This window comes from Rana temporaria, chromosome 1, assembly GCF_905171775.1.
Source record: "Rana temporaria chromosome 1, aRanTem1.1, whole genome shotgun sequence".
NCBI lineage: Eukaryota > Metazoa > Chordata > Amphibia > Anura > Ranidae > Rana > Rana temporaria.
Genome location: NC_053489.1, coordinates 371,309,781 through 371,319,301, shown reverse-complemented (window position 1 = coordinate 371,319,301; position 9,521 = coordinate 371,309,781). Strand labels below are relative to the sequence as shown.

The 9,521-nt window shown below is 46.4% G+C and overlaps 1 protein-coding gene across 1 annotated transcript; it reads right to left on the bottom strand.

Moving 5' to 3' along the window:
* Nucleotides 1-829: 829 nt before the first annotated feature.
* LOC120910918 (ras-related protein Rab-14-like) lies at nt 830-1,979 on the bottom strand. Its single transcript, XM_040322503.1, has 2 exons — nt 1,299-1,979; nt 830-1,051 (listed from the first exon to the last, which is right to left on the bottom strand). Exons 1-2 carry the CDS (start codon nt 1,835-1,837, stop codon nt 943-945), a joined length of 648 nt encoding a protein of 215 aa, XP_040178437.1. The 5' UTR covers nt 1,838-1,979; the 3' UTR covers nt 830-942.
* Nucleotides 1,980-9,521: the final 7,542 nt, after the last annotated feature.

Below are 9,521 nucleotides of genomic sequence, written 5' to 3'. Positions count from 1 at the left end.
ATAATATGTGCAATAGTTAAACCAGCCTTCTCATTAAATCTCTATACATCGGAAGGCAGGCAATACACAGCTGTTATACGTAAAAGATCGACTCAAAAGAAAAAAAGTCAGCACACTGCTCATTCCACAATGGGATTTTCTAAAACCGCTTTGTATAAGCCACAGTGCAAAAAAAGTTAAAAAAAGGAGGGCGGAGCCAAGCATCATCTAAAAGTAATTTACACCTACTGCACTATGCGGGGAGGAAGGGAGTCATGTGGTCACATACTGTACAAACTGATATTTCCCGACATGAATGCCAGGATTAATTAAATGTTTTGTACACAGAATGTATTTTGATGGGGTTTTTTTTGCATTTTTTATTTTATATTTAGGTGTTAAATGTGAGGAGTAAAATTTAGAAAACACGAGAGGAAGCTTATGGGACACGACAGGAAAAAACAAACACCAGAATAATTTTCTTGTAAAATTAAGACAGAACTCAGTGTAGAAACCCTCTTTCTTCCAGATGAGCAAAAATAACAATTGAAACAGAAGACAGGTAGAGATTCCCCCTATCGACATTCACAGTCAATGGGCCTATTCTAGAAAAAATGGAAACTAAGACAGACCTGGACAAATCAAGTCCAGCTCCAGCGCTTCTAGAGAAACTCTGGATTGCCAACATCACAAAGACGATTGTGAGAAGAAAAGTTCTATATTTATACCATGCAGGAAGGATTGGTTCATGTGTGTTTATTACTTGACTTGCCTTTGATAACCTGGATACATCTAGAGTTATGTAGCAGTTTAGTATTGTGTTAAACTGTTGCCTCAGCGGAGATCCCCCCCCACCTTTTCATGAAACCAGTACGATGTACAGGGCAGCAAAAAAAAAAAAATACTGCTCAAGACAGACGAGCAGGGAAGGTCAGAAAGAAGGTGGCCCTCAGAGACAGGTCACTAGCAGCCACAGCCTTCTCTCTGCAGTTGGGGTTCACTGGTTAGGCGGCCTCCTTGAGGTGCTGATGGTTTATGCTGTACACCAGACTCTGCAGCATTCAGGTCCAGGGCCGTCTTTACCGCAGGGCAAATGGGGAAAGTGTCCTGGGCCCTGTCACTGCAGCTGCTGCCCCCCTAGCCCGCATTGGGCATACTTGCTGCCTGTCCCGCCGTGCTCTTGTCCCCGGCGGCATTACGGAAAGCAGAGCCGCGGTCTGGACAGCATACAGCTATTTCACTTTCTGTCCACCACTGTCCACGCATCTCCACCACCTGCACCTCCCCCTACTGTACCTCGCTCATCAGCACGGTCTAGGCTTCCATCTTGAATGTTTTGGTAAATTTTCTTGGCGGCTTCCAGAAAGGCGTCTTCCTCGTTCTCTCCTGTTTTTGCACTTGCTTCCAGAAACAGGAGTCCATTCTCCTTAGCAAACTGCTTGGCCTCCTTGTATGTGACATCACGCTGGGCCTCCAGGTCTGTCTTATTGCCTATTAGAATGATTACTGGGTTTGGATTGGTGAGGTTCCATGCATCAGTCAACCAGCTGCTTAAATGGTTATATGTGCTTCTCCTAGTTATATCATAGACCATTAGTGCCCCCGCAGCCCCTCGGTAGTAGCTTCTAGTGACAGCTCGAAAATGCTCCTGTCCTGCTGTATCCCAAATCTGCAATTTAATTTTCTGCCCACTAACATCAATTATCCAGGTACCGAATTCCACACCAATTGTATGATGACAATCTGTCATAAATGTATTTTCAGTGAACTGGTGCAGCAAGCAAGATTTCCCCACTCCCATGTCACCAATGATGATGTTTTTGAAGATATATGAGTAATTGTAAGGTGCGGTGGCCATGATGGCGCTTTTATATGATGTGCAACAAAGACGATCAGCAGTCACAGATGTCCACTACAAGTCCCTGTTGGAGAGATGCCCCCTTCTCTTCCTCCTCTGGCCGGGTGTGTGCGGCGGGTGTCGGGGGGTTCCGCTTTCTCTCCAAGATGGCGGCGGCGCTTGCACCGTGCAGTTCAGTCTTACGTCCGCTTCCGGTCTGAGGACTAGATGGGGAGTATATAAGGCCGCTGGCTCCGGCGTTCAGATGCTGCTGGAGCCTCTGGGATTATACACGCTATCAAAATAACATCAGGTAACTTCCTTTGAATTATGCTGGGAACTCTATTACTTATATTTTTTTCTATATTGCTGAAGCTAATCTGTTCTCTAGCTTCCCTCTAGCTTTTGGATATTTCTCTATTGGAATTCATTGACAGCGGGGCATATTCTTAAAGATCTGAGGCGGCGGAACGTATGTCCTTTACGTTACGCCGCCGCAAGTTTAAGTGGCAAGTGCCTGATTCCCAAACCACTTACCTGTAAACTTGCGGTGGCGTCGCGTAAAGTCCACCCGCGCAAGCCCTCCTAATTCAAATGATCCTGGTAGGGGGCGTGGATCATTTAAATTAGGCGCGCTCCCGCGCCGATCGTAATGCGCATGCTCCATCGGGTAAATTACCCGACGTGCATTGCGCTAAATGACGTCTCACGGACGTCATTTGTTTTGACTGTAACGTAAATGGCGTCCAGCGCCATTCACGGACGACTTACGCAAACTACGTTAAATTTTCAAATTTCGACGCGGGATCGACGGCCATACTTAACATTGAGTACGCCACCTAGGGGGCATCTTTATCTTTACGCCGCGTATCGCTTACGGAAACGACGTTAAAACACTACGGCGGGCAAGCGTACGTTAGAGAACCGGCGTGACTAGACATTTGCATATTCTACGCTGACCGCCACCTAGCGGTCAGCGTAAATATTGCAGCCTAAGATACAACGGCGCAGGCCGTCGTATCTTAGGCATGTTTAAGTGTATCTCAGTTTGAGAATACACTTAAACATAGGATCGGACTTACGTCGGCGTATCTGCTGATACGCCGGCGTAAATTATTTGAGAATATGGCCCAGCGTTCTTTTCTTGGAAGCAAGCTGACAGCAGAACTTGCTTTTGTAAGTTGATTCCCCCTCTTTTCAGTGTACACTTTTATTTGATGTAGAGAACTCCCATTTGTAGTCCATTTAACATATTTTCTATAGGTTCACCTGGCACGTTTGGCTTTTTGAGCACAGTCAGCCGTCCCTAGGGTGTTGAAATATTTGGACCCACTATAGGAGAGATAGGTAAGGAGCTGCGCTTTGGAGATGTGAGATGCATGTGCATAAAATTAATGTAATTTAATGTAACTTTATGTAACATGATGTTTTACTTACTGATTTTGATACACTTGTATTTGTTCTGTTTTGTTTCTTTTTAGAAGACTTGTACTCTCAACCAGACAGTTTCCCTTGAAGAAACCCGATTTATGGGTGAAACATGTCGGGAATTCCATTCTACCATGCTGTCCTGTATAATTTGTGATATTTGTACTTGCCATTGCTATACATTTTTATCTATTTTTTATTTTGTTTTTCAAAAAATAAAATAAAAAATAATAATATATTTGATATATTTTCTTGGCACCTCAAAAATCCCAACACCACTCTTGTTCACCTAATTAACTTGGAGATTTGGTGCTACAAACTCTAGCTGGGATACCCTCAATCAGAAAACCTGTCCAAAGGAAATAACTTCTGTATTACATTCCACTCACATAAGATATCTTTGGACAGCCCTCAAAAATTACACTTGCCTGTTTGCATTTTGCGAGTGAAATGTGAGGGCTGACGAGGAAGGGCTGCCTGGGATTCCTTCTCCCAGTGATCGCGGTGGGGAAAAGAGAGGAGAGCTGCGTGGATGATCAGAGCGCCTGGAAAACAGGGATAACAGCTTTGAGTTTGAATTGTGGTGTTCCCCGCCACTCGCTGTCACATACAGCCCCTCCTCCTCTGGGACGGGTGATCTGTCTATTAAAGTTCCCTGCCCAGGAGAAGGGGCTGTATGTGACTATGAGCAGTGGGGAACACCGCAATTGAAATTAAAGATGTTATCGCTGTGTTCCCGCCACTCTGATTATCTGGGTGGTAATCCTGTTTCTCTCCTCTCTTCCCCTGCACATGCAGGCTGCATGGTGTGCACAGGTTGCATGGTGGGCACAGGATGCATAGTGGGCACAGGCTGTATGGGGGCACAAGCTGCATGGGGGGCACAGGATGCATGGTGGACACAGGCTGCATTGATGGACACAAGCTGCATGGTGGGCACAGGCTGCATTGGTGAACACAGGCTGGATTGGTGGGCACAGGCTTCATTGATAGGCACAGGCTGCATTGATGGACACAGGCTACATGGTGGACACAGGCTGCCTGTTGGGCACAGGATGCATGTTGAGCACAGGCGGGCACATGTTGCATTGATGGACTCAGTCTGCATTGGTGGGCACATGCTGCATTGCAGGGCACAGGCTCATTGGTGGGCACAGGCTGCATTGATGGATGCAGGCTGCATTGGTGGGCACAGGCTGCATGGTGGGCACAGGCTGCATTGATGGGCACAGACTGCATTGGTGGGCAAAGGCTCCATTTGTGGGCACGGGCAGGCTGCATTGATGGACACAGGTGAGGCTGCATTGTTGGGCACAGAGGTGAAGCAGCATTGATGGACACAGGTAGGCTGCATTGTTGGGCACAGATAAAGTTGTTGTTAATATTTATTTTTATAACTTAATTCTACATAAAACATTTAAGTGTAATTTCATGAGATAATTTATGGGAGTGTGTCTAGGGGTGGGGCAGGGGCAGGGTTGGGCGAGGCAAACGGTGGCGAGTAACTCTTGAGACTTGGCTAGTAGCTCATGACTTGAAATTTTGAGCCCTGCCTTTGGGGATTCCCATTTAAATTAACAGTACCTCCCAACGGTACTATTTACACATCTTCAATGCCACAGAAGGTAAAGACCTCTTGATAAAGTTGGGCTTGTTGGAGCCAGAAGCAGCATCAAGACTGCCTACTACCCCTCCTTCATCACCCATTTAGGCTATTCCAGCAACACAACATGATCAGAGAAGATGGTGACAATCTTTTAGAAATATGGATGACTAAAGAAGAAGGTATCTTAATCCCATGAATAACATGGTCTTTTCTCTACACAAGCAAAAGAATAAAGAAGAGAACTACTTTATTCCTCAAGTTCAAGGGAAAGTTCTAAAGTTTGCAAGTTTAAAGGACAGTAAGGGCTCTTTCACACGTCCGTTCCGTTCGTCCGTTTTTTGGACGTCCGTTAACGGACCGCAATGCTTCCCTATGGGCTAGCGTCCGTTAGCGGATGAGCATCCGCTAACGTCCGTTAGCATCCGTCTGCGTTCAGTTCCGTTTTTTTGGACGGAAGAAAACCCTATTTTTCTTCCGTCTAAAAAACGGAACGGACGAAAAACGGACGTTAACGGATGATCCGTTTATCATCCGTTCCGCTAACATCCGTTTTTCTATGTAAAAAGCCCCAAAAAAAAAAAAAATAAAAAGGATGAAAAAAACTGATGCAAAAACTGATGCAAAAACTGACGAAAAACTGACGAAAAACTGACGAAAAACTGATGGAAAAACGGATCAACTGATGAAAAAAAAACTGATCTGAAAAACTGAACGGACGTGTGAAAGAGCTCTAAGGAGAACACAAGTGGACTATCCCTTTAAAAGGGTGCCATATGGTATATCACTTTGCCCATTATACAAGTTTATATTTGTTTTTTTTATATGATATTCAACATGCACAATAATTTTTTGTTTTATAGAATCTCTGCAGATTTGCACTGCCTCTGTTAGTTTGTTCCCCAACTCACAATTGAATTGGATCCCAAAACATGGATCAGTTTGCACTGATTTCTTTATCATACATCACGGGACACAGAGCAACCATAGTAATTTCTATGTGGGTTATACGCCACCTATAGGTGAATGGTCACTGGTACACTTAAAAGACAGGTAGTCCCCCTCTATATAACCCCTCCCATACAGTGAGTACCTCAGTTTTTTTGCCAGTGTCTAAGGTGTTGGTCACAGTTAATGAAGTGCTAAGAATAAGAATAAAAGAGATCCTTGACAGGATCAAGGGGCTATGCAGTCAGATCTATTCAAAGTGCCAAAAAGGACCAAAATGTATAGTAACTGCCTTGAGGAAGAAGAATGAGGTTTCCTACCTATAATGCTCCTCTTTTGAGGGCTGGACCCTGGGATCCAGCACCTTGGTCTCATATATTCTGGCAGGGTGCTGTACAGGTCCAAGGGAGCGCGCGCGCGCGCACATGTACAAGCCTAATTTCCCTTGGCGCCAGACAGCCTATTTAAAGGGAGTCTGGGCTCTTGTACTTTGCTGACTGATCTTCATCTGTGTTCCTGAATCCTGCTCTGATCCTGTGTGTCCTCCCAGTATTTAGACCCGGCTTGCTCTTGACCTTGGCTCTGTGTTCTGTTCCTGTACTGTTGCCCATCTCTGACCCGGCTCCGTTCCTGACTCTGGCTCTGTCTTTGATTTGGTACCTCACTGGCCGCCTGCTGACAAACCTGGCTATCCCTGAGACCTTGCTCCTGTCTATGTTCCTGGTTGCTGGTAACTCTCGGTTACCTGTCTGGCTGTTTCCTGCTCCTGCTCAGCTCATCACAGTCTACTCCAGGCCGCTGAACCCTGCCAAGCTGTTCTCCCGGGACCTCCTGCTCCAGGCACTCGTGTCCCTCTTGTCCTTCGGTCTCCTCTGCCTCACCTTCAGCGGAGCCAGGGCAGGAGATATAAGAGAGGCCGACCTCGTCAAATCAGTCTCTCATCCGATCCCTGGCGGTATCAGTCAGCCAATAATGGAGTCTGAAAGGGAGGCCTCTCCACCTAAGGACTTTTTGCAATCAATCTCTGCACTAATGCACATCGTGCAAAAGTTGCAAGCAGATCTAAGTCGCATGGAAGATCGATTACCAACCGACACAGAGACTTTGTCACTTTTAGGTTCTTCTGCTGCTACTGATGTAGCCACTCAGAGGGAGGCCTACACATCCAGTGGAACCTATCCTATCCCTGAACCCCGAGTGCCAATCCCTGAACGCTTTTCTGGAGATCGCAGGAAATTTCGGACTTTTCGTAATGCATGCAAACTTTATTTTTCTCTCCTCCCAAGAACTTTCTCCATGCAAGATGTCAGGGTGGGATTTGTTATCTCCCTCCTTCTGGATGAGCCCCAATCCTGGGCCTGTCAGCTTTGTGGGCAGCTTGACCCAGCCCTAGCCTCTATGGACTCTTTTTTCTCTGCCATGTCTCAGCTGTACGCTGACCCCTTTTGTAGGCAGACTGCCGAACAAGATTTCAGCAAACTACAGCAGGGCCAGAGACCTGTGGAGGATTACGTAACCAAATTTCGCCTCTGGAGTACCGATACAGAGTGGTATCAATCATCACCAGTTTCATTTTGGTTTATCTGACGCTATTAAGGATGAACTTGCCAGAGTGGAAGTACCCCCAGTTCTGGAGGACCTGATTAACCTTGTCCTTTTGATTGACCGACAGTTACGGGAACGCCAGTCTGAGAAGACCCACAGAGACTCTCCTCCTCACAGATCTAAGAATGCCATTACCTGTCTCTCCAGCGACACGACTAGCTCACCCCGAGCTCCTTCTCGGAAACTTTTTTTGAGGTCCCCTCTGTCTGCAGCCGAATGCCTTAGTCGCCAGCACTCTGACCTTTGCCTCTACTGTGGTGATGTCGGTCACTATCTTGCGAAGCTGTCCTGTACGGCCACACAAACCTCCTATCAACTGGATCCACACGATGCATCCACCCAGACTTGATTGGGTTCACCTAACCCTTCTTTGCCATCTACAGCTTGTTGAGAAAACCATTTCTGTCTCTGCCATCATAGACTCTGGTGCCTGCAGCTGCTTTGTGGACTCTAGTTTCGCAACTCGGCACAATCTCCATCTTTGTACCAAAAAACAAGGGTTCATGGTACACCTCGCTGATGGCTCTGGTATCAAGTCTGGCCCAGTAACACAGGAAACGGTCCCCATCCTCTGCCTTTCTTCTACCAGTCATCAAGAGTTCCTATGTCTAGATGTCATCTCGTCACCCATGTTCCCCATCATCTTGGGTATGCCCTGGCTGAAGGCACACAATCCCAGCATCAATTGGCTTACAGTGGTGGTCCTTTTCTCTTCACCTTACTGCCTGGTACACTGTGTTTCGCATGAGGTACGCACCACTACACCTCTCCTGGCCATCCAGTCTGATTCGGAAACCTCAAAACTTGTTCCTGCAGTCTATCACAAATTTCTCGATGTCTTCAACAAAAAGAATGCAGACTCTCTCCCTCCTCGCCGGGCCTATGATTGTCCCATAGAACTGTTGCCCGGAGCTGAGATTCCATTTGGCCGTATCTATCCTCTTTCTGAGCCCGAATTAGAAGCCCTCCGTCACTACATTGACGAACATTTGGAGAAGGGCTTCATCTGACATTCCACATCTCCTGCAGGGGCAGGCATCTTCTTTGTTGAAAAGTAGGATCATAACCTCAAACCCTGTGTGGATTATCGAGATCTTAACAAAATAACGGTTAAGAATCGGTACCCACTTCCTCTGATTCCAGAACTTTTTCAAAGATTGCGAGGGGCACAAGTGTTTTCTAAACTAGATCTGAGGGGTGTATACAACTTAGTCAGAATTCATAACGGGGACGAATGGAAAACTGCATTCCGAAAACGCTTTTGGACACTATGAATATCTTGCCATGCCATTTGGCCTCTGCAATGCCCCTGCCACATTTCAACATCTGATCAATGACATCTTCCGGGACTACTTAGATTTGTTCATTATTGTCTACCTGGACGATATTATTATTTAGCTGGATTCACATAGGGCGGCGTATGTTTTAGCCGGCGTAGCGTATCGTATTTACGCTACGCCGCCGTAAGTTAGAGAGGCAAGTGCTGTATTCACAAAGCACTTGCGTCCTAAGTTACGGCGGCGTAGCGTAAATGTGCCGGCCTAAGCACGCCTAATTCAAATTGTGAAGAGGTGGGCGTGTTTTATGCAAATGAATCGTGACCCGACGTGATTGACGTTTTTTACGAACGGCGCATGCTCCATCCGTGGACATATCCCAGTGCGCATGCTCCAAATTACGCCGCAAAGACTTATTGTTTCGACGTGAACGTAAATTACGCCCAGCCCCATTCACGGACGACTTACGCAAACAACGTAAAAATTTCAAAATTCGACGCGGGACCGACGTCCATACTTAACATTGGCTAGGCCAGCTTTTTGTTGGACTAACTTTACGCCTGAAAATGCCTTACGTAAACAGCGTATCTTTACTGCGACGGGCAAGCGTACGTTCGCGAATAGGCGTATCTTGCTGATTTACGCATTCTAGGCGTAAATCAGCGTTCACGCCCCTAGCGGCCGGCCTAAATAGAAAGCTAAGATACGACGGCGCAGGCCGTCGTATCTTAGCTAGATTTAAGTGTATCTCATTTTGAGAATACACTTAAAGATACGACGGCTTAGATTCAGAGTTACAACGGCGTATCTACTGATACGCCGGCTTAACTCTTTCTGAATCTAG